The following is a 24,123-nucleotide window of genomic DNA, read 5'->3' as shown; positions in this document are numbered from 1 at the left end:
TCTTGGCCCGAATAATAACCTGGGTTCGCGCAGAAATTTTGGGCCGGTTTTTTGAAAATTAAACATGGATTACAAGACCGGCATGATGCATTGGACTAAAATTAGCCCAAGCGTAGCCCAACATATCAAATTAGTCAAACTTTTTGAGATGATTTTCTTTTTTGTCTAGAGCTAACAACCATGTTTATAGTGTAGTTCAAACAAGAAATGAGACAATTAAAAGGAGTGCAAAAATTTGTGAGTGATGTACTTAAGGCAACCTTGTATATATTGTCAAAATCAATAACTGTATCGTCTAGCATGGTTTGGAAAAAAAATCGAACCCAATTTAGTCATGAGAAAATGAAAAGGAATCTAGAAGCAATTAAAAGGAATCTAGAAGAACATAGAACAGGTGGTGTTATTGAGTATGGACTTGAAATTCTGCACCAATGGGAAGGTGATCACTGGGATGCTGATAGTTTGGGAGCCCACCAGCCACAGAGGGAGAGTCTTCATCAGGAAGTTCTAAGAAGCTCACAGGTTGTATGCAACCGGAAGGTGAAAAGAAAATGTAATCCAAAGTACCTGTAAAGCCAGGGGTGCAGTTGGTGAATGCCGGTTCTCCTCTTGTGCAGGCATAGACGCTGCTCAAAGGAATGGGCAATTCATCAGGACATTCAACCGTAGACTCCAAGGAAGAGCTGCCGGAAATTAGGTAATTGTACACCTGGTAGACAAAAGGGAATAAACATTCAGGTTTTAACCCAATAAGCAGCAGTGGCAGAACTCCTAACTCTTAGGTAAACTGATAGCAGAAGGAATTCATACAAAATTTTCAGGTAAACTGATAGCAGAAGGAATTCATACAAAATTTTCTGAAAAAATAAAAAACGCAAAAAGTAGAAAAGTTTACAAATCCTACAGTCGTACCTGATCTCCTGGGGTAGAGTTGAAGTCGCCAGTCACAATAACAGAAGGAAAACATTCAAATTTTTCTGAAACTAGAGTTTTGAATTGATCTAAACGCGACAGTAGATATTTAGCTTGAGCTAGCTTAACATCAGCCCATTCTGGATCCCTGGAATAGATGGCAGCCATTCAATAATATCAGAGGAATATCTTTTTCTTGAAGGTAAGAATGCAAGTCAAAGTAGATACATACGAGCCCAAGTAAATCAAATAATCAGAGACTGAAAAATGAGTCAACATACCAATACAAATGTGTATTTGCAATAATAATAAGATGCTGAGAATGGTTCTTTAGTCTAAATGCAGCCATAATTCCAACACAATCACGTTTTAGTCTGACACGAGGATCATTAGGGTCTCCACGGTCGTTTTCAGCACCTTTTTCTGTCGAACCTGAAAATCCACAAAACACGCATATAAATGGAAGGGTTAAAAAAACCTTGAGTGAAGTAACGTTTACATAATACATATTTGATGTGGGTGGATTTTTTATTTTTTTATTTTTAAACAGAGAACCTAATGAAAACTACAGCTAAGAAATTAATACTCCGTAGAAGATTCCACATCTTAATTTCTTCCTCATTCACTTACATTCTCCATAATATAGCCGCAAGAACATTTGGGCGAATGCTCACTTTAACAGCCATTTAGGTCCAGAACAGCAAGAGGGATCTCAGATGAAAATTGGGGTTATGGATCAAGAAAGATCAGAAGAATAAGGTGACACAGGGGAGTTTAGAAGAAATGATAAGTATGGGATTTGCAAAAATAGGAAAGTAATTAGAATATCAAGAGCGGATATCATAATTAGAGAGGAAACGAAAAATAATAATAACCTTGGGTTTCTTCAGCATTTGCATTTCCTCCAGCAACTGACACAGCACTATCCATCACTCTACTATTTGTTTCATCGTCAATAGATTTCACTAGATCATTATATTCAATATTTTCTTGTAAGACCAACTCTGCACTGGAGCACGCCAAAAGCTAAGATAAAGAAATAATATACAGGGCAAAACACAAAATAGACTACCAAAAAATGCGATATGAAGTAGGTATCAGAAAGGCTGCAACACTAAGAACAATCTTTTTTTTTTTTGGTAAGTCACTAAGAATGATTTTAAAACATACGAGTAGACTATATGACAAAGGCAGAGTTTTTTGCTCAAAGAACATATTCATCTTTCTATCCAAAACCCACCAGTAGCTAGGTGTCTGCAGAGTATATAATATAAATTAAATGGAAAAGGTAAATAGAATTTCGTATACTCAATTTATGCTGTCAAATATACACACCATAGTCTGTGCCATTAGAAGAACAGGACCAACAAACAGAAATATGTTTTGTGCACACGTGATCCACAAGACAACAACTAGCATAATCATCACTGTAACAAAGAACAATATTGAGCTTCGCAAAAAAATTAACAAGTGCTTGAATAAAATACACTCTTAATGATATCTGGTTTCATGAACTATGAGAAACAATTCCGAATTTGTGTTCATGAAATCATGACATCATTTGCCAAAAATAATGGTCATGACATCACGTCTACCAACAACCAAACTACAAAAAATTTGGACGAAAGTGTTTTCTGAGGATTCTATAATTTTTCCATCACTAAAAAAGGTAATAAGTATTTGTTTAAGAAATCGTTCATGCAACAACAAGCTCAAGTGATTCCAACATTTGAATTTCATAAAACAAGGTGACTTGTACCAACCTATAAGCTTTTAACTTCCACTCTCAATTACTTAAGCACATTTACCACAACAATACACCATCCATTATGTGGATTGGGTACAGCTTAGGAGCCTTAATACTTCATATGGCAGACACTGAACATGCAACTGACAAATTAAAGCTAAGTAGCAGAAAATCAGATATGATATCGGCTTGATTATCTTAGATTAGGGAAAAAAACATAGGAATCAGACAGCACCATGTACCTGGTCAGCTTATAAAAGATTCCACACCCGTCACGCTTTTGGCCACTCCTTTGAATATAGATGCTTGAGTATCCAAGTTGTTCCATATTGCCTCTATAAAAGCTATCATACTCATCTAACTCCTGATACGGCCAGAACAATAACAATTGGAAAAAGAAAAAAAAATAATAATAAGTTGGGAAACACATTGCAGCTTTTAACAGCATAGATATAAGAGATGAAACACGAACTATTGTTGTCACAGAGAAGCTAAAGGACCTGTAAACAGAGAAAGTCGGCATCAAAATCTCCTAAAATAGTTAAAACAGCTTTGGAACGAGCCTTCCATCTGCAAATACACAAGACCAACCTTCAGTTAAATTTACTGCTTGGACTTGGATAGAAGTGTGAGATCTTAGTTTTGTTAAAATTAGCACTTACTACGATGCAAGTTATCTCTCCTTTTGATTCTCATCAATTATTATCTATTTCTCAATAAAACCATAGCTTTTAGTCATTTGACTTCTTTCTATCTTTACACCATGCAGCCCTAAAGTTATATATCCAGCCCTTATGTTAGACCCATCTACCATGGTAACCCCAGAACAATCAGTCTCAAATTCAGTAACGCCACATTTTTAATTTTATAACTCGTCACGTAGTTCATAGAAGAAGATTTTATCGTCAAATGCTTAAGCAAATCATTCGGAACAAGAACTTCAAAAAATTAAAAACTATAGATATACATAAAAGAGTAAAAGCAAAAACCCTCCTTGAAAGAAAGTTCATGAGAAAACGATAAGAAACACGTTAAATAAAGCCAGAATGTTTGACATAATACAGTTGAGCTTCATGAATCAACACCTAGGGTTAATGGTGACATTAAGGTATATAATAGCACAACTCCTTCAACTTTCTAATGTTGTACTAACGCATTTTATCTGCCACACTGCTCATTATCCCCATTAATCATAGTAAACAAAAATAATGCACATATACAAATAGATACTTGAGAAAAAAAATCACATATATTGACAAAATTGGCCATGTACAACAGCATGGATGCATATTATTTAATTACCAACAGATGCAGGATTGAACACCCAATAAATAACCATAATTCAGATAGTTAAGTTACCTGAGGCAAGGTTTTGGGGAGTGTGGAAAATAGGAACTCTTCACAAATACCTACAAAACGGAATCAAATATAAGATCACACCATTAAAACCATAACTGTCCTTTCTTACAAGAGGGTAAGCAAGTTAGTGAGATTTACATTTGACATCACCTAATCATATTCCAACCAATCATATAGGTTGACAAAAACTGACTACCATTACCATTACCTGGAATCACTGCAGAGCTAAGAAACATAGCAGTGAGACTGTTCTTCTAACTCTCAATTTCCAGTTCAGAGGGGGGAGGAGGGGGGGGGGGGGGGGGGGGGCCACAACCGCACAAACAAATGTAAATGAAGAATGTAGGGAAAGTAGTAGGAAAATCTGTTTTAATTGAAGTATATACAAGAATTATGTAAACAAAATTTACAGGAGACAGTGTCAAGCTGTAAATCTATCAAGAAGAATAATAACTTGTTGATCCTAAGATTTGTTGTGGGTGATAAAAGAAAAATGTAAGTTGGAAATTTTGTCATAAGTCCTCTCCTCATAATCCCAAGGGAGGAGGGTAAGAAGTTCACAGTTTCTTACTGATACACCAGTAGCTCATTTTGGATAAGTATTATTGAATTTTAGTTAAATTACTGTAGTACAAGTTCTCCATCAACTTATATGATCTACGCCTTTTTCAATAGTTCAATACAAAGCAGTAAACAATTATTACAATTTAGATTGAAGTTCTAGTAAAAACAACCTTTTGGTTATCGCAAGCTGCATACATCCATTTTGCCCAACCTCCTTTAGAGGAAAGCCTGCTTACAGACATTGGGATTATGTTAAGGTTGATTTTGTAGAGGTTCTCCGTTAACAAAATGCAAGGTTACTATGGCAAAACATAACATATGCAGACATGCAGTTTGTAAGTTATCCTTAATGAAACTTCTAGCTCATGACCAGCTACAAACATAAGCAGTAAGTAAAATAGCAAACTTTCACTCAGAAGCTATGTTACTCAGACTGGGTAATCATGACCAACAGGAGTGCACATCCCGGTGTCCGATTCCCCATGTCAATTGTCCAAGATCCAATACAAGTACTTAAGGTGAAATGAAGAGTCCTAGTAACATAGCTCAGAATTGAAAAACACAAAGATAAGGAATTTCTTCAACTCCGTACTTGTCAATAACTAAAGCACACACATACCTGTGCCAAAATATTATATGATACAACACTGAATTTGTATGCTGCAATACAAAAAAAGGCATGCCAGTCAGCCGCAAGTAAAGAACATAAAAAGGGCTTCCCGTACATAAGAAGGTGGGGCAATAGTAAGACTTGACATGGTTTACATAAAAGTTCCAATGATAGTGACCAATATGATCAGCGGTTAGGAATCTAAAGTCAAAAGGTAGAAAGCCCAAAAAAAAAAAAAGGTGCATGGCATACGATACTGTACAATTATTAACCCATATAGGAAGGCTAAAATAGATAGCCAATAATTTCATCAAAATATCAGATTCTTTACTATCTTCTGAGGATGGTACCAATGATACGTTCAAGAATTGGAGACTTTCTCTTACGAGCAATCAAGATGAGTGAAGTTAAACTGCTAATCACAAAGCATGGCTAGGAGATGAAACTAATCAGGCCCCCACTGGGCCCATTTCAATCAGACAAAATTTAAATTTATATTATGTGTCAGATTTTCAGTTCAGTGCTTAACATATTATCAGTTCAGAATATCCATGTCATCAAAAACTTGTTACACTTATTAATTACTGATTTACACTCTTTACAGGATTAACAAATTATGCCCCATATCATGAATTGGCAGACTTGATTTCTAGGATAATGTAAAGCACAAACATACCTTCAGGGCTGCTGATCGAAGTGACTTTACTTTGCTCCACAGGAACAAATTTAGGACACAATGGTACCGCTTCCACAGACATTGTGGCAAAATTAGGAAATCTGAATGAAAATCAATTATATGGAATGATTTCAGATATATAATAGGATGTTGAACGAATATCAACAACAGCAGTTACACTACCTCTACTGCTGAACTACTGCATCAACAATCAATTTGAGGCATATAAGTGAAACAATTGGATTAGACATCTGAGTTGAAATAACAATTTAGACTCATCAATTCGAGTTACTTGATAATAAGGGAAGAAAACTGGCTAGAACCTACTATAAAAGGGCCAACCTAATCATCCTTTCAAATGCAGAACATCACATTAGAGCTTACTAAAGTAGCACCAACCTAATCATCCTTACAATTTACAAATGTGCACCACATCAGACTTTACTATATAACTAATATAAGCATAAACCAAATCATCCTATTGAATGTATTGCATTAGCCATCAAATCGATAAAAACAAAAGAATAAGAAAGAATAATTCAACTGTATGCAACACTAGTCAAGCTCATTTTTGTAGTGGTTTTATTAAAGTCCTTGATTTTCTTCTTTTCCATATTTCCTCTTTTCATAAAATTGATTCAATCACTTTAAAGCCAGGCCAATGTCACTAGATATCCCAATTGAAGAAATAAAACTTACATAAATATAAATTAAACAAACAAAAAAAGTTCCAAACTTTCTATGTCATGAACAAAATTGAAAAAAAAAGAAAAAAAAACAACAACATTAGCAAAACCCATTAAAAATTAACAGCAAAAAATCAAAATTAATGAAAACCCAGAAACGATAACAGCAAAAAAAGGGCATATGTTAATCAAATCAAAAGACTATGAAGAATGCCAATAATCTGAAAGAAATAGAGAAAGAGAAATGGACCTTCGAGAAGAGGAAAAGGGTAAACGAGGAAACAAAGAAAGGGTCTTCAACATCAGTTTTGATTGAATTGATTGACTTTCTTCGAGTTTTCAGAATTATAAAAATGGGGTTATTTTATTCAAATGAGTTGGTGGTCGCCTGGGCTAATTGTGCGCTCTTCTGGAGATGAAAGTTTGCAAAAATGGTAAACTCTGTTCTTGAAATACTTGAACGTTTTCACTAATTGAGGAATAATTAGATTAATGAGGGTTTGGGATGAGCAAATTCGATCTTACATTTGAGTGCATGATGCATATCCTAATCTTGGTTAAATTTGTTCAGAATGATATCGTTGTTCTTTTACTTATAAATGATTTAGTCTTTTGTAAGCATAATGCACATCATGCTCTCGAGTGTATGATCTAAATTTCATGACAAAAGTGTTATAAAATTATCTTATGCTTTAGTTGGTAAATATTTCGAACCTAGGAGAATTATAAGCATAGAGCTTAGGTTAATATGAAGTACTTAATATTTTGTAGAAGATCCATAATTATACAAAATATTTGGATTTAGGCTTTATTGAATTCAAAAGACTAATATATAGCTTCACCCTCTAAAATCCCACTAAGCAAACAAGAACAAAGCATGTTATGGAGCTTCAATCTTGTACTCAAGAAGTGTTTACAGTTTACTTGCTAGTCGTCTTCATTCAAAGTTTTGGCAATGTAAACCTTCGATGATTCGAATGAACAAAGGTTGTAAGCTTGTAAGTTTTATAAAAAGTAATGGTGGGACATGTGCTCTAACAAAATCACTAATAAATTTGTCATACTATTTAAGTTATGATTGTTATTTCCCTAGTTATTTTCTTTTTAATTGAAGTTACGAAAAGATTACATAGTACCATGACCCATGGCTACGTGTTCAAATACCTAATTAGCCCGACAATCGGACAATATCAAGTAAGGCTTGTAGAAGACTCCGTCCCTTCCTCCATGGATTGAAAGGGTTTTCACTTGGTAAGGTAATTGCTACACTAAGCTAATTGTTAATTGCTAACATTTTACTAATACTAGATTACTAGGTAATTGTTTAACCATAATGCTTCCAAATTTTACCAAATGAATTGAAGTCATACTGATTCATCCAACATGTGAAGCGCTACCGTTTTTTTTTACAAAGCAAATTTGGAAATCACTAACTAAACTTTAAGGAAAGTTTGTAAAGCATTTTACTTCAATGGGCTGGGCCAGCTTGTTTGCAACTTATATCCATTGGCCCCTATAAGACACATCTTAACACTGTGATTAATTAAATTATGTGACTATGAATATGATTTATAATCTATTCTATGGGTGATGACGGTCCTTATCACATAATATACAACTAATGCCATATACTCCGTATGTATTTCTGTAATATACAACTAATACAAGTACTTTGTAATAGTTTATGATTTGATCAATTTTTAATTTTGAAAACCATGTGAGGAAAAGTGGAAAACCATTGTTACGTGTTTGTAAATAGCCAATTGATTTAGATATTGCGAGTTTAACTGATACTCTGTGTACTGCCTCCGTTTCTTATTATGTGCAATAAAAGGGTACTCCGTATTATTTATAAAACATAAAGTATTCATTTATTACACTTAATAAGAAACAGAGGTAGGACATACATTAGAACTTACTAAACAGAGGTAGGACATACATTAGAACTTACTTAAGCCATGCAAAAACAATGATTCTTGTTATATCTCGTACTACTGCAATTACTCACCGCTTCCTTGGCTTTCTATATCTCGTGAAACTCGAGGGGTATTTCCTTGGCTTTATTTATCTTCATAAATCATAAAGGAAACATATATAGCATAAAGGTTCTCCAAGGATGACCTTTAGCTAAACTAATATTAGATCTTACTTCATATTAGATTTGTATTAATGCGTATATTTTTAAAAATGTAATTTAAGCAAAAAAAATTTATTATTATTATTATTATTAAGAAACTAAGAATATTATTAAGCAATAAAAATTTGCACTTAAAACAATAAAGTATGTAACATTTCATTTTATTTTTTTTAATGAAATATTTTGACTTTTTACACTATTTACCTAATCTTTTTGACTAATGTTAGTGATTTATCGGATACAAGTTAGAATCGTCTCAATGAATAGTTTATTAATTATTCAATTGTTAAAATTTTACCTATTAATAATTAGGGTATAAATGGTCAAGGTTTTGCATTAGCATGCGTGCTCAGGAGTAACATTTCACTCTCAAAAGTACCGATGGAGTAACAAAGCGAGAACAATACTCAACACTATTGGCCAACCAAACAGGGAAAAAAAAAAAAACGTTGTTATTTAATGATCAAGCTTATGTAGCAGTATTAACAATACAATTAAGTTTTAAATCAAATGTGATACGGCATAATAAATATATAAAACTAGTAAATGTTTTGAAATTAGACGTGATACGAATTTTATAATAAAAATACAAAACTAGTAAATACCATATCAAATCGGATCTAATAGGATTTCATCCTAGAACACTCAATAACAAACATTATATAAGAACTAATTTTTTTTTACATACACCATCTCACATCATTATTTCATACTTGTATTTTGCATCCATCATATATTAGATTATACTCTCCTACCAACCAAATATTATTATATTCTCAAATTATCACAAAATTATTCTATAAATTGGTGTTACTATAAATTTTAGCTATTTATACATTGGTTGTCAAAAAAAAAAAAAAAAAAAAAAAAAAAAAAAAAAGCTATTTATACATTTATACTCAAAATTATTAAAGTTGAATAATGTGCAACCATGTATGTACATTTCCTTCTATTCCATTTTCCAGAATACTAGTACCTTCCCTTTTTTTTTTTTTTCCTCTCTCCTTATAATCACACGTCAATCAATTCACCTCATTGAAGAAGAAGAAGATGATACAATGAAAGTGACAACAAAGTGAGCCCACCTAAAAATCAAAATCCCAAAATTCCAAAAATACCCAAAAAAAAAAAAAAAATACCATAATTATTTCCTTTTATATATAAACCAAAAAAAAAACAAAAAAAACAATGAGACCTCGCAATTCAAAAGACTCCCCTACATCATCATACTACAAGTATTCCCCCATTAAAAACCCACCACCATTAAAGGCTAAGAAGCAACAATCCTGGTTTCCAACCCGAAAACAGCGCCTTTTTTGTTATGCGAAATTATTCCTGATCATATCAATGGCAGGACAATCTAGAAAGTGGGCAATTCTAGTAGCTACAATATGGTTGCAGGCATTTACTGGTACAAACTTCGATTTCTCAGCATATTCATCGGAAATGAAGGTTATGCTCGGAATTTCACAAGTTCAGCTGAACTACTTGGCGGTTGCGTCGGATTTAGGGAAAGCGTTTGGTTGGTCATCTGGGTTAGCTTTGATGTATTTACCTTTGTGGGTTGTTATGTTCATTGCTGCTTTCATGGGTTTTCTTGGTTATGGTCTTCAATGGCTTGTTCTTCGTGGCATTTTTTCTCCCCCTTATTTTGTGGTACGTTTTCCTTGTTTTTTTTTTTTTCTCTCTCCTCTTTCTTTCTCTTTCTTTCTAATTAATTTTATTGGTCAGTACTTCTGTCAATGTCAATGATGTTATGTATTCTTAAAAAGTTTTGTGCGCACACACTAACGCATATGGTGCGAGTTAATTTTTATATACTCTTAAATAATTTAAAGTGATACAGATTACAGAGTGTTAGTTAATTAATTGGCTTTTTCAAGGGATTAAATAATCAATGGACATGGTTTTTGTTGTTTTTTTTTTAGAATGGGAGTAATTGTTAAGTATTTAATCAATAATCAATAATTGTTTTTGGAAATAAGGAAACTGATTAAGTTAAGTGAGGCTTACCAATTTACTGTGAATGGCCAATGATCAATAATTGCTGGTATTGTTAAAACTGAGATTATTGCTTGGTTTGTTTAGAATTACAAAGGTCGGAGAAATGGTTGGGTATCTAATCAATAACTAGTTTATGCATGTGCTAATGCACGGGGACACAGGGTAAATCATAACAAGGATATACAAATTAAAATTGAATTGAAGTATGTTAGCAGTTTATAGTTAATTGGAAATTCGGAATTAAAGATAATGTGTAGGTTAAGACCACCATGGAAACTTAATTTTTTATAATTTCATTACTCTTTTCCAATTAGTCTAAAGCAAATAAGCTGAAGTTTGGTGAAGGCTTTGCTTTGTTTATTACCTAAAACAATAGAAAATGGATGTAAAGAAAAAGAAAAAGAAAAAGTTGCCCTTTACTGGTTCTATACTTCTAATTAAGAGATTGGTACCTTCAATTACACTTCTGGGTTTCAAAAGGAATACATACATACACTTAAGTTAAATTTTGTCGTGTTTGGTGGAAAGCGGATTGGTGAGCATCAACGAATCAGCCTTATTTCATACAGAGTAACATATTGTAATTTTGTACATACATGATGATGTTAACACATTAGAATAAGACATTAATAGAGTTTCCCAAGCCTTAAGGTCCTTTCTGGTTTCAACCTCTATCACATGAAATTCCTTTATACTAGTCAAATGTGTAACTAATATGTACACAAATATGAAAAATTTGTTGACATTCACAAAATCAAAAGCTTTTTTTATCCCCTATGAGCACAAATGGTTGGCTACTTGGCTGCCCGTGTGTTATGCTTGTACCACATAATTTATTGCAATCGTACAAAAACAACCACTAATTTAACCCCACATTGTGTAAAAAGGTCCATTCTTTATTTATCACTAGGAATTTCTGGATGCTAAGAGATACTTCATCATTTACCCAATCAGTTGATGGTGCTAACATTTAAAGTCTCTTTAGCACTTTTTTTTATACCCTCAAAGTTTTACTTTACTATTGCACTTTTCTCAAAGACTCGATAAGATTGACATGGTCCAGAATCGTCGTACCCTAAATAAGATAACTTAATTTTTATGAATGAAATCAAATATCAATGATAAAAAAGGGTAATAATGCCCCAACATAATCAAATGATTCATCACTTGGACATGACCCAAACCGTATTGACTTAAATAAAACTCGGTTCCAAACAACTCATTAGACATTTGTCACCTTTACCCTTTTTCTCTATTTCATTTTAGTTGATTCTTCAGTGCTCTATTAATTTTAGAAAAGAATATCCCCCCATCTTTTCACTTTTCTAAAATAGTGGTAATGTTTTTTGCTTTATATGGTCATAGTTTTTCTGGTGGTATCCAATAGCCTGCAATAGGAAAAACTTAAATAACTGAATAATTGATGAGAAATAACTGAAAATATCTAGTGATAAAGAGAATTGAGTGGGGGCAAGATAGTGACTCCCTCATCACCTTCTAACCACAAGAAGCAAGGATTGGATCCTACATGCTTCTTTGAAGAATTTTCTCCCCTTCTCTTCTGCCCAATAATGGTCCAAATTGGCCTAGGAGGATTTACCGACCTATTCTAAGAAAAATCATAATATATTTTGAAAACTAAATTGCATCTATTCTATTTAATACAAGAAGCTCTTATGATCAATCTGATAATGAATAGACAAAAGACAGTAGCTCTATAATTGTAAGTTGCCACCGAATCTGTTAGCTGCAATAAGCTCCATATATAGCATATTGTGAAATGTGAATACATGAAATGAGCAAGAACTTTAGGCTGTTTTACCTTCATAACTTGAAGTGCCAGAGATTGTGTTAGCTTCAGGCAGACTAATTAAATAAGAATCTTTACAACTCTGTGACCATAATTTGCCTTAAAAAGCTTTTCTGGCAATTAGTAGTGAGATTGTACATTTGTTTTTACTGTCATAAAATTAAAGACTCAAAAATTCTCTCAACTTGCTAGGGAGCATGAAAGTTTGTACATCATGTTTATAAACAATATAATGTTGGTTTTATTTGACAGGTATTTTTCCTATGCTTATTAGCTGGGTGTAGCATCTGCTGGTTCAACACAGTGTGTTTTGTTCTCTGCATTAAAAACTTCCCAGCAAACCGATCTCTTGCACTCTCCCTGACAGTCGGCTTCAATGGTGTAAGTGCTGCACTATACACCCTAGCAGCTAATTCAATTGATCCATCGTCAATTTCACTCTACCTTTTACTGAATGCCCTCATTCCCCTCTTAACTTCCCTTGCTGCCTTAATCCCTATCCTAAGGCAACCTGAACTTGATCCTCTCCCTTCTGAAGCTATTCAAAGGGATTCTCTTATATTCTTTTTCCTTAACATCTTAGCAGTCTTGACTGGCCTTTACCTCCTCTTCCTTTCCTCATCTACAAATGAAATGTCATCAGCACGTATTCTCTTTGGTGGGGCAATTTTCCTGCTTATCCTTCCCCTATGCATTCCCGGTGTTGTATATGCTCGAGAGTGGTTCAAAGAGATTCATACACATTTCCAAATTGATGGCTCGGGTTTCATTCTTGTTGAAGATGATGATTTGGAGGTCCATAGGGAAATGTCCATACGAGGTGGTGACTATGCTAGTGATACCATGACTTTGCTGGGGAACTGGAAAGAAAAAGGAGATGAATCTACTTATAGCTTCACTGAGTCTACTGCAGCCAAGAGTGAAGTTTGTTGTGGGCCAGTGATCAGGAAGGACCGATTGCTGATTCTAGGGGAAGAGCATCCTGCTTCTGTACTTGTTCGCAGGGTGGATTTCTGGCTCTACTATATTGCTTATTTTTGTGGAGGTACAATTGGGTTGGTTTACAGTAATAATCTTGGACAGATTGCTCAGTCACTTGGGCAGAGTTCCAGCACCACAACTCTTATAACTCTCTATTCATCTTTCTCCTTCTTTGGTCGCTTACTATCAGCCACTCCTGATTACATTCGTGCGTGAGTAACTGATCCTTCTAAATGACATATCTTATATATCAAGCTGCATTTAAGTATCAATTAATTGGTCCTGACTTTAAGCATATAATTGACAAATTAAAAAATTGTGGAAGTAATTAGTCCCATCTATCTATCATGTACTACTGTGATTTAGTGGGATGCACAACTTATTGCAGTATTCTTATTTTTGGACAGGAAGTTCTACTTTGCAAGAACAGGTTGGCTAGCAATCGCACTTACACCGACCCCCATAGCCTTCTTCTTGCTTACAGGATCTGGAAGTGCCCTGGCACTACAAACAGGAACGTCGTTAATTGGACTTAGCTCTGGCTTCATATTTGCTGCAGCCGTTTCCATAACATCTGAGCTATTTGGCCCTTCCAGTGTAGGAGTCAACCACAATATCCTGATCACCAACATCCCCATTGGTTCCCTGGTTTATGGTTTACTAGCTGCTGTAGTGTATGATTCTAACGCTGTAAACTCTTCACAGGGGATCTCAATGGTTACTGATACCTTGATTTGTATGGGGAGACACTGCTATTTTTGGACCTTCTTTTGGTGGGGATGCCTCTCGGTTTTTGGACTCTTTTCGTGTGTGCTCTTGTTCTTGAGAACTAGGCATGCTTATGATCGGTTTGAACGTGATAGAATTTCTTCTCAACTGGATTAAGAGGAGGTTGAGGGTTTGTCTGCAGCTCTGCCCTTCTTTTGTACAGAAAAAAATATATTAACATCCTATTTTCCCCCTACTCCATATGATGGAAATGATGCATATTGCGATTCTAATCAGTACTTATTAGCATTGAAATTCATGATCCTGCTATATGATGAATCTGCAAGACTGCAAGCCTGCTGGAAGGAAATGTAAACACATTGAGTAATACTGAAAGGGATAACATGTGGAGAGCCATCTCTTTGATCTTTGAAGTAATCATTGTACAGCATGGTTGACTGTTCTTGATCTATTCTGAACAAGTTTGGCTCTCAAAATTTTGTTTGTCGATTTGTAAGTCACTCTCTAATATGAAACTTTTATGTTTATATCTTGAATATTCATATCTGTGTTTACGACTTATGATCAACTGTACTAGTATTGTTTCTGCTGAGATATATGTTAAGAACAAGAGTTAGCACCTGAAAATTTGGACTTTGCAGTCGTATATACTCTAAAGATCTGATGGAAAATTTGTGCAGAAATGTAAAAAAAAAAAATTCTCTGTTTTTCAATGTTAACCTGTATCAAATATGGGTACAACAGATCTGAAATGCCATTAGCAGTGCCTGATCTGCATTACAGTAATTCTGCTCTTTAATTTCTAAAATAAGTAACTCTGATAAAACAAGTACTTGAATGAATTATGTATACTCTACTTGGGAGAAAACTTATGCCAAAAATGAAATAAGAAAATAATTACTCTTAAACTTTCAAGGATATGTGCAAAATGTTTCATTTTTAACACAAAGAAAAAGCCTTTCATATGCTAAGGCCATTTTGTGTGCAGTGAACATCGTATGTGCATAATCCTTGCAAGCTTTTCCTCTTTGGGCTAACCTTTTCGGACCTTCTGCAGCCACTTCCTCCAATGTCTCCACCAATGATTCCACATTTGGAGCAAACAAGAACCCGAACTCTTCTTCCACCACAATGGTCCCCTTGATACTCGGAAATCTTGAAGCCATCACAGGGGTTCCACTCATCATCGCCTCCATAAGTGTGAGATCGAGTCCTTGGGGTCTCAAGGTTGGGTTCAAAAAAATATCAATCGCGTTATAAAAAGCTCCTAGCTCAGATGGTTTCATGGACCCCAAGACTAGCACCTGGGGTCCCAATTCCCTATATCGATTCTCCCATGGACCTGACCCTGCTACGATCAGGTACACATTCGGATGGTTCTTCACAAACTTAGCAAATGCCCTATGAACCAAGGGATGCCCTTTGTCCTTCACTAATCTCCCTGCCACACCAATGACTAAGGTAGCATTTTTAGGCATAGCAATTTTGGACCGAAAATCCCGGCCTAGTTTAGCTTCTTCCCTAAAGTCACCTTCATTAACACCATTGACAATAACATGTACTCTTTTAGATGGTATTTGGTACACATCTCTTAGCATCTCACCACAACTATCACTAATAGCAACATGATGCTTATAATTGTGGAAAAATCTTATTTCATTAAGTACTTTAGGGACAGTACCTTGAATACTTTGGTTAAAACCAGGGGACATAGGCTCACCAGGTTGCCTAGCCAAGTCTTGGTAGATGCTTGATTGTAAACTTTCAAGGGCTATGCCATGCCAAGTAACCACTAAGTTGGTAAGCTGCCGCGCTAGCCAATGAGGGAGTGCAACGCTTTCTGTGTGCACCACGTCGAAAGCCTCCCTGTCATTCTCCTCTGTAAACTGCTCCCACGCCTTGTTATACCGCCACTTCCCTGGCTCGCCCTCATGGCAATGTATCATCGGGTAGGCCGGGGTTGATGAGGTTGGGCTAGGCAGGATCCCCTTATCATAAGGGGATGTAAAGACATGGATCTTATGTCTACGGTTGGCCAAGGCACTATGAAGTGTAAATGCATGACGTTCCATCCCTCCTGGTGCAGCTCCCACAGGCCACTTTCTTGAAAAGACCGCGATCTTAAGTGGCCGAGGTCCATGCTCTGCCAAGTCAAGGTGGTTCCAAGCAAAGGTGGCGGCTCGCAAGTCCCCGGCCCACGAGTTGGTTGTAGTAGTGGTGGAGAAAGGTGGGAAGCACAAGGAAGAAGGATTGTTTTGGAGGAGAAAAAGGGCAGGAATAGTAAAAATAACAACAAAAAAGAGAGTAATACAAAGTTTGAAATTAGAATTTGATGAAACATGAGATTTTTTACTCTTGCTATTCATATTTGATGCCATGTTTAGAAAAAATAAATGGGGTTTTTGGAAATGATATGAATGAATAAAAACTTAGGCTAAAATGAATTAAAGAAGTATATTATGATGAATTAGGCGGTAAGCACGCACAAAGGCAAGTGTGCCTCTTTGTTAGGGAGTAGTGTTGGACTTTCAACGTGAGATAGTGCCTTTCTCACGCTTTTGTTGTGGAAATTTGCCCAACTTTTCCATATTAACAAGCAATGCTAATTTTGTTATTCATTTTCCTAAGTTTTGGTCAAAATGTTTCAGTATTTTTACTCATTAACAAATATTTTCTAGATACAAATAATCGGAAATTAATAGCTGCCTTCTTCTTGAAAAAGAATAGCGCCTTGTTTCTCAAGTGAACTGCTAGTCTTGAATTCTGTACTAGCTAGCATTATTTATTGAAAGTATCACATGTATTCAGTTTTATAACTTGTGTGGTGTAACTTGTATTGTCAATAACAAGGTATTTTTATGGAAGGAAATTGTCCTATTTATATGGTCGCTTTGATTGGATTTTTGGAGAATTATCGTATTTGAACAGACTTACCTGATACGCTGATACATGTCATTTAGTTATATAAAGATGAGAAGAAGACTTTAATTCGAATTTTATCTGTATCTAACAGTGTCAATTACATATATAGTATGTTGGATTCGAAATTTTGATTTAACTAAAACTTCGTTCTTTATACTTTTATTTATGGATGTTCATGAGACAAATCATTAAATTAGCTCTTAGCATTGCTTATGGCTTTTGATAAGTGTTGATTCAAGTGCACCATAACGCTAGATGCCTTTCTTATATTTAAAAATGCATGAATTACATGTAAAGATAGCTTGAATTTGGGGTAGTAGTTACGGTCAACAACAATATATATAATGTGAACGAACCCTCTATTGTTATTTCCTTGTACTTTAATGTGATGTAATACATTAAACTCTTTGGTCGTCCAACTTTACCAAAACAACTTGTTCATATATAAACAAATGTCTACTTCGAGCTATAACTTTCCATTTTGCTGACATTGTTTTCCATTTTAACAACATGAGCCCAATGAATAGAGGTAATGGTTATATATGTACTTATGTATGTGTTATGTCATGTACTTGTATGTTTGTTATGGCTAAGCTTTTAAGGATAATTTTTCGATCTAGTGACATAGGTGTACCCTAATTTGGTCACACATTCAATATATTATTGTCAACTAGAAATTTGTGTTAGTTCAATGGATTTTGTTTGTAAAAGTACTCAATGATAGAATACGTGTACAAAGAAAAGATAGATTATTAAGAAAAATTAGTATCAATATCTATAATCGATACAAAATATCAATCAAACTATCTGCTCTATAGTTTTCACTAGTTGCTTTGTTCCTAGGTATTGAAATGATTTTAGACCAGAGTCCAACTTGTATCATTCAAGCTACTCACCTATCACCTCAAATTGTGCCAAGGTTCTTAGGAGGAGATAGAGGGGCACGGTAATGATGGGCAATTCAAGTTGGATCCTTAACCAACTACACCTAGAGTCTGTTCTCGCTGAACTGAATTGAACTGAGCTCAAATGAATATTTTATAAGAGAAGAAAATTGGGAGCTGAACTGAACTGAAAATAAACGTATGAGAACAGACCCTAAATTAGCTTGATTTATCGGTTGTTTTATTAGTGAAAGTAATTGGTATTTTATTTGTTCATCCATATAGACTAATATATACAATTAAAAAAATAAAAATTAAAATAAAAAAAGTGCTCAAATTGAATCTTTCTCACATTAAAAAAAGTTTCTATTAAAAGTTGTTTTGCTTACTTTGCTAAGTAGGACCATATATATATCCTATACAACTTATACTAACAACTATTTAAGCATGATCTAACATATTATTATCACACCTAATTATCTATATATGATGGCAACATATATAACATATCATAACTTGGGTACACCCCCTTTTCACTAATAATAACATACTTCTTATAATTTTATTTTACCAACTAGCAAATGATCATGTTTTCCTAATTGGTGCAACAGGTGAGGGTTTACAATAACCCCTGCCTTTGGCAGAATTTCCATTAATTCGACTTGTTTTTGTATTTGGTGGTGGCCATAATCCACAAGCAATTGCCATATCCTTGTGCATTTGCAACCCTTCAAGTGTTTGTACAACCATGGGCATCTTTGGCCTGTCCTTCGGGTTTAGACTCACACATTGTAGAGCCAATCGAGCCATGTCCTTTGCTCCTTTCACCGAGTATTGCCCTCCTAGCCTTGGGTCTATAATGTACCTTAGCTTCCTGCTGCTAGATAAGTATGGCATTGTCCAATCAACTAGGTGTTGCTCTCCCTTTGGCCTCGATTTTTCCATTGATCGCCTTCCTGTAAGTAATTCGAGTAAGACCACCCCAAAACTATAGACGTCACTCTTGGTTGTTAAGTGTCCTGTATAACACATAGAAAGTCATGAACATTTAAAATTTCGTAGTCAAACTTTTTAAGTAAAAAAAAGTTAGTATACGAAAAGTGAAAAATTACCCGTTGAAACATACTCTGGAGCAGCATAACCATAGGTGCCCATTACCCGAGTAGTAACATGGGTATCGGATCCTTCAGGGCCCATCTTAGCCAGCCCAAAATCAGATAATTTAGCAGTGAAATCCTAAACCCAAAAACAGAACAAATAATGAGTTTTTATACTTTTTTTTTCCCTTAAGTTGATCATTATTTTTTAAATAATTAGATATTGTAACAAAAAAAAAAGGGTTTAAAGGATGAGAAGATATGTACAGAATCAAGCAAAATATTGGAGGTCTTAAAATCACGGTATATGACTGGTGTCTCTGCTCCATGCAAGAAAGCAAGGCCTTTAGCTGCTCCAATTGCTATCTTTAGCCTTGTACCCCATGGCATTGATAAGGAAAGCCCTGCCAATGTACAACAACAGCGACTCTAAGTGAAACTTGCATATAGTCTATTGTAAGACCGGGATGACTTTATAAAGTACGTGCTACTATGCTCATCAGATACATTTGTGTACAGCTGTCTTGTAGAAAAATCGCGTAACAATATTAATTTAGAGGCTTACTCTTGAAGAGATGATTTTCTAGGCTGCCTCTTGGCATGAATTCATAGACAAGGAGACGTTCTTCATCTTCACAACAATATCCAATCAACTTTACCAGATTTTTGTGCCTTAGTTGCCCCAAGAATATCACCTCAGACTGTCCCACAAAATAATTTAGTCAATCAATATAATTCTTTGATTATTAAACAAACTCAACCACTAATGAATAATGATTGTTAGGTAACTAGCCACAATTCATGCATAATGGAGTGTCGCCTTAAATTATTTTAAAATACACAACGTACCAAATGAATTGATATAGTATTATTGTTCATTTCAAAGAAACCTTAATCAAAAGAGTCAAAATTCATAATTAAAGTGTTTTGTTAAACAATCATCATTAGCTCCTACATACATGTGAAGCTATGATAAAATATATATGTACTTCATATATTATAGTAGATTAATTGTAATTATCAATAGATAAATCAATATTCGCCGTATTACCCACTTTACCACGCATTTGGAAATCTTACATCATTGTACATACATAGTAATAAAGTAATACTACTGATATGTCACTTGTACGTTTTACTTAACTACATGCCATATGACATGACGTTTTTCAATAGAAAAATCTAGTGAAAATTTTAAAACAAACCCCGCGATTTTTAAAAAAAAGTCAACAAAATTGACCGATCGAACATTAATGTCAAACAAAACATATATGACAAACAAATAAAATAAAAACTTACAAGCCATTCTCTATGACCTTGTAACCCTTCAATATCCAAATGTTTAACAGCAACAGCTTGAGCTTTCAACCCACTCTTAAAATTCTCATCAACATACCCTTTATGCACCTTTCCAAACCCACCTGCCCCAAGCAAATAACTCCTACAAAAATTCTGTGTTATAGCCTTCAACTCACTCAACTGAAAATCTATCAAGTCTGGCCCAAACGACTGAGCCAAGTCCTCGTTTATCCGCTGCGACGAGCAGCTACTCAGGTTGCTCAGGTGGCCTGAATAAGCCAGCCTTCGAAACGAAGGCAACGGTGCAATGTTCTTTGACATAAGCTCTGATGTTCCGGTCTTCCTACCGAAATTTATCCCTAGGATCACTGAGTCCTCTACTGAACAACATTTTGTTGTTATAGGTCTCCATGGTTTTTCTGCCTTTGTTACACTTTTTACTTCCTTTGTCATTAGAAATTTTTTTTAATAAATGAACAAAAAAAATTATATGGGAGAATTTAATGAACAAGGGAGTGTAATTTGGTTAGGTTTAAATAGAGCATATATATATGAACTTTATGTTATAGTTGTTTGAATGATTTTATTAAAAAAATGAAAGATGATTTGATATACTTTCTACAACTACTCCAACAACTCTACTAATTTTGCTAAGTTTTTATTTTTATGTTGTAAGCAATATATATTATATAATGTCAAGATATATTTGATACTTTATCTTCATGCAAATTAAATGATGCCAAAAGTTGTTTTTGTAGGGATTATGGTTTTTTTTATAAGGTAAGGTCCAAAGTAAAGTTACCTACCCTACTAGAGTGGTTTTGATCAACCACCAATGGAAGAGTTGAATAAGATTATCTTTTTAATTTTATGATGTAAATTTTTATATTTATTATGTATAATTATGTATTAGCTTAGATATTAGTGTGTGGTTATCTATATATCCTTGCTTCTATGGTATAAACATTGTAATATAGTGATAACAATGGTTTATAATAACTTATTAGTGAAGACTAATTAATATTATGAATGATATGATGATGTGTAAATTTAGGTCAATTTATTATAATACTTGAATTATTGAAGTTAATTGTCATGTTTTTCAAACCTTGATGACTAGGGTTTTGTACTTGTCCGTATAGATTAATCAAAGGTCAATAATTGGATATTATATCAAAGATCAATGCCTAGCTTAGCTTGACAGAGATAGAGGAAAGGTTTATAGAGAACACAAATGCAATAATAGTATGGATTTTTTATTATAAGAATATGAACACATAATATCTCTTGCATGTTTGATAATGTTAGCATTGTTAGGAGATTGATGAACAGCTAGTTTTATGTTCATACTCGGTAACTTGAGTTAGTACGTTTATCTATCAATTTTGATAGAGCTATAGAATGTAAAAATAAAGATGCTTTCATGTTAGCAAAATCGTATGTTGATTCATCACAAAAACCCTCAGTTTACGTACCACAACATCACAATTTGAAACACGAATACAATATTACAACTAATAAGATATCGCTATTATATCTATGTACGTACTACTTACCAGAAACTCAATCGATTTTCAAATTAAGTTAACGCATAACTCAGTATGTCGATGCACAACCTAAATTTGACCAATTAGATACCCCATAAATACATGAAGTTGTCACGCTCTACTGTTACATCAAGCAATAACATAGACCTTTTTGTTACAAAATTAGTCGTCATCCAAAGAAGAATAAAGGAATAAAAAAGAAAGAGACAACAATTTGCGTCAGTTTTGTTAAGATATTTTTTAGAGGATAATATCAATATTCATTAGTGACGCTTGAGGAGTGTATAAAATCGTGGTTCCTACTCCACTACATATTCTTGATTAAGCACCCATAACTTCTTAAGCGTCAACCTTGGTTGGTGGCTTTTTAGGTCTCACGATTCTCAACTTTGTTAGAAGTAAATTTTAAATGTTGTGGAGTACTTGATTTAGCCCTTTATATATTTTGGAGAATTGGAGGTCAACAGAGCCCTAAAAGGTAAATAGTTTACACGGAAATTTATTCCAGGATTTCGTTAGTGCCTTAAAAACATACACTAACTATAATTGCTCATTATATATTTTGTGACACTAAAGCTAGTTGTATTTTGTTTTACATTGAAATTAAACGACTATATATGTTATCATGTTATTGCGGTGAGTGACATATAGGCGTATAAGTAATTTTGTCTCGTCTACTCAACTCTAAATACGTAGTACTTAACTTTTTCTTGGTTTGACTTTTATTTCTCCCTTTATAATACCCTTAAGGCCTTAACTAGCATGACCTAAAATCAACAAAGGATATAAATAAATACTACGTAAATATTTCCCGTATGTGGTGGAGGTGTTCATGATGAGTCCGACCATTTTATGTGGAAAATTAGGCCCGACTTGGCTCAACCCAATTTTTTTAAATGTCTCATGGGCCTTGGACAAACTTTTTTTTTTTTTTTTTTTTTTACATTTTACGCTCCCGAAAAGGGCCCACTAAACCCAATCCAAAATTCCGCTTTTGGACAATTCAGCACAAATCTTAGCCCGGTCCAACTTCAGTGGCCTGTTTTTTTTTTTTTTTTTTTTTTAACTCTAGATTGACCCGAACTCAGCTCGTTCCGGGCAGGAGACCTAGGATCACCTCTATAATTTACTATCTCTGTTAATTTTTATGTGCAATTTTAGAGTATTATTTGTGAGATATAAAATATTCCAAAGTTGCATATAATAATTAACGGAGGTAGTATATTGTTCATTTGTGCTATTGTCGAGTTGTGGTAGATGAAGTAAAGACTCAAGGTACTAAGGAAGTCATTAATATTGCATTATTGCTAGTGTGGCGGCACGTTGTTGTAAAGTTGCACCTTCCATTTGTCAAATGTTTCATGAAACAGTATTTATTGGGGTAAATATGACAAAAGTTCTCAGAATTAGTTGAGTTTCACATACAAATTAAATAAGACTATAAGAGTCAAGAGTATCAAATTTAGATCGTGAATTTATAAATTTCAAGGAAGAATTGAATTAGAGAAAGTGACACATTGACCAACCAGCTATAGAGCATGCATGTTTTGAATATGGCACTTCAATAAGATAGAAATTTTGTTGGATAATAAAAGATGATTCTTAGAGATGCCAAACCACATTGGATCCGGATTTAAAATCGATCCGAAAAATATTCGATTCAGATTTCAACCCGTGTGAACACAATTATTAACATGATTGATTTTAAAAATAAACCCAACTCAACCCGAAATCACCAAACTCGATCCGAACACCCAAATTGACACCTTTATTCATTAATATATATTTAGAATTTTCTTATTAGTATCCTTATAATATATAGTCAATGGAATGAGCAATGGTCAATTGACAACGTATTCTATCAATTTTATTTTCACTAAGGTGAAATTATACGTGTTTTTTTTTTTCTTGTATTTTTTAATAGCGTTATATGTGAACTTATTTTTCTATGTGTCCTTCATTTGTACTTATTATCCTTTAAGCATGATTTTAATGTGAATTGTTGAATTAATATACAACTACAAATAATGAGTTTCACAATATCAACTTTTATTACACGATTGAAAATATTCATATTTCATAGCATAATACGGAGTATAGTACTAAAAATGACAAAATTATCATATAAAAAAAAAAGAATTCTACCAGAGACGTTTGAT

At 34.1% G+C, this 24,123-nt stretch overlaps 4 protein-coding genes across 5 annotated transcripts; 1 reads left to right on the top strand and 3 right to left on the bottom strand.

Annotated features, from left to right (window-relative positions):
• Positions 1 to 226: 226 nt before the first annotated feature.
• On the bottom strand, positions 227 to 7,102 carry LOC145581331 (carbon catabolite repressor protein 4 homolog 4-like). Of its 2 annotated transcripts, none has more exons than XM_081638354.1 (10): positions 6,805 to 7,102; positions 5,869 to 5,969; positions 5,202 to 5,242; positions 4,019 to 4,068; positions 3,160 to 3,229; positions 2,902 to 3,023; positions 1,788 to 1,921; positions 1,194 to 1,344; positions 913 to 1,060; positions 227 to 709 (listed from the first exon to the last, which is right to left on the bottom strand). In XM_081638354.1, exons 1-10 carry the CDS (start codon positions 6,855 to 6,857, stop codon positions 401 to 403), a joined length of 1,179 nt encoding a protein of 392 aa, XP_081494480.1. In that variant the 5' UTR covers positions 6,858 to 7,102; the 3' UTR covers positions 227 to 400. The 2 variants fall into 2 exon arrangements, with proteins under 2 accessions (XP_081494480.1, XP_081494486.1); XM_081638360.1 differs by lacking the exon at positions 6,805 to 7,102 and adding an exon at positions 4,753 to 4,810 and having other exon boundaries at positions 5,869 to 5,946.
• A 2,611-nt stretch (positions 7,103 to 9,713) lies between these two features.
• LOC145594672 (protein NUCLEAR FUSION DEFECTIVE 4-like) lies at positions 9,714 to 14,828 on the top strand. The gene is made up of 3 exons (XM_081651010.1): positions 9,714 to 10,347; positions 12,758 to 13,698; positions 13,894 to 14,828. Exons 1-3 carry the CDS (start codon positions 9,880 to 9,882, stop codon positions 14,369 to 14,371), a joined length of 1,887 nt encoding a protein of 628 aa, XP_081507136.1. The 5' UTR covers positions 9,714 to 9,879; the 3' UTR covers positions 14,372 to 14,828.
• A 77-nt stretch (positions 14,829 to 14,905) lies between these two features.
• On the bottom strand, positions 14,906 to 16,754 carry LOC145594681 (uncharacterized). The gene has a single exon (XM_081651019.1). The coding sequence runs from the start codon at positions 16,591 to 16,593 to the stop codon at positions 15,127 to 15,129; it is 1,467 nt and encodes a 488-aa protein (XP_081507145.1). The 5' UTR covers positions 16,594 to 16,754; the 3' UTR covers positions 14,906 to 15,126.
• Positions 16,755 to 18,382: 1,628 nt separating this feature from the next.
• Positions 18,383 to 21,030, bottom strand: LOC145581322 (putative serine/threonine-protein kinase PBL15). The gene is made up of 5 exons (XM_081638348.1): positions 20,418 to 21,030; positions 19,684 to 19,819; positions 19,386 to 19,522; positions 19,134 to 19,257; positions 18,383 to 19,040 (listed from the first exon to the last, which is right to left on the bottom strand). Exons 1-5 carry the CDS (start codon positions 20,868 to 20,870, stop codon positions 18,607 to 18,609), a joined length of 1,284 nt encoding a protein of 427 aa, XP_081494474.1. The 5' UTR covers positions 20,871 to 21,030; the 3' UTR covers positions 18,383 to 18,606.
• Between the last annotated feature and the right edge of the window lie 3,093 nt (positions 21,031 to 24,123).

The sequence above is a fragment of the Chenopodium album genome, chromosome 2, assembly GCF_948465745.1.
Source record: "Chenopodium album chromosome 2, dcCheAlbu1.1, whole genome shotgun sequence".
NCBI lineage: Eukaryota > Viridiplantae > Streptophyta > Magnoliopsida > Caryophyllales > Amaranthaceae > Chenopodium > Chenopodium album.
The sequence above is the reverse complement of the archived record's forward strand: the minus strand, read 5'-3'. Positions and strand labels throughout refer to the sequence as shown.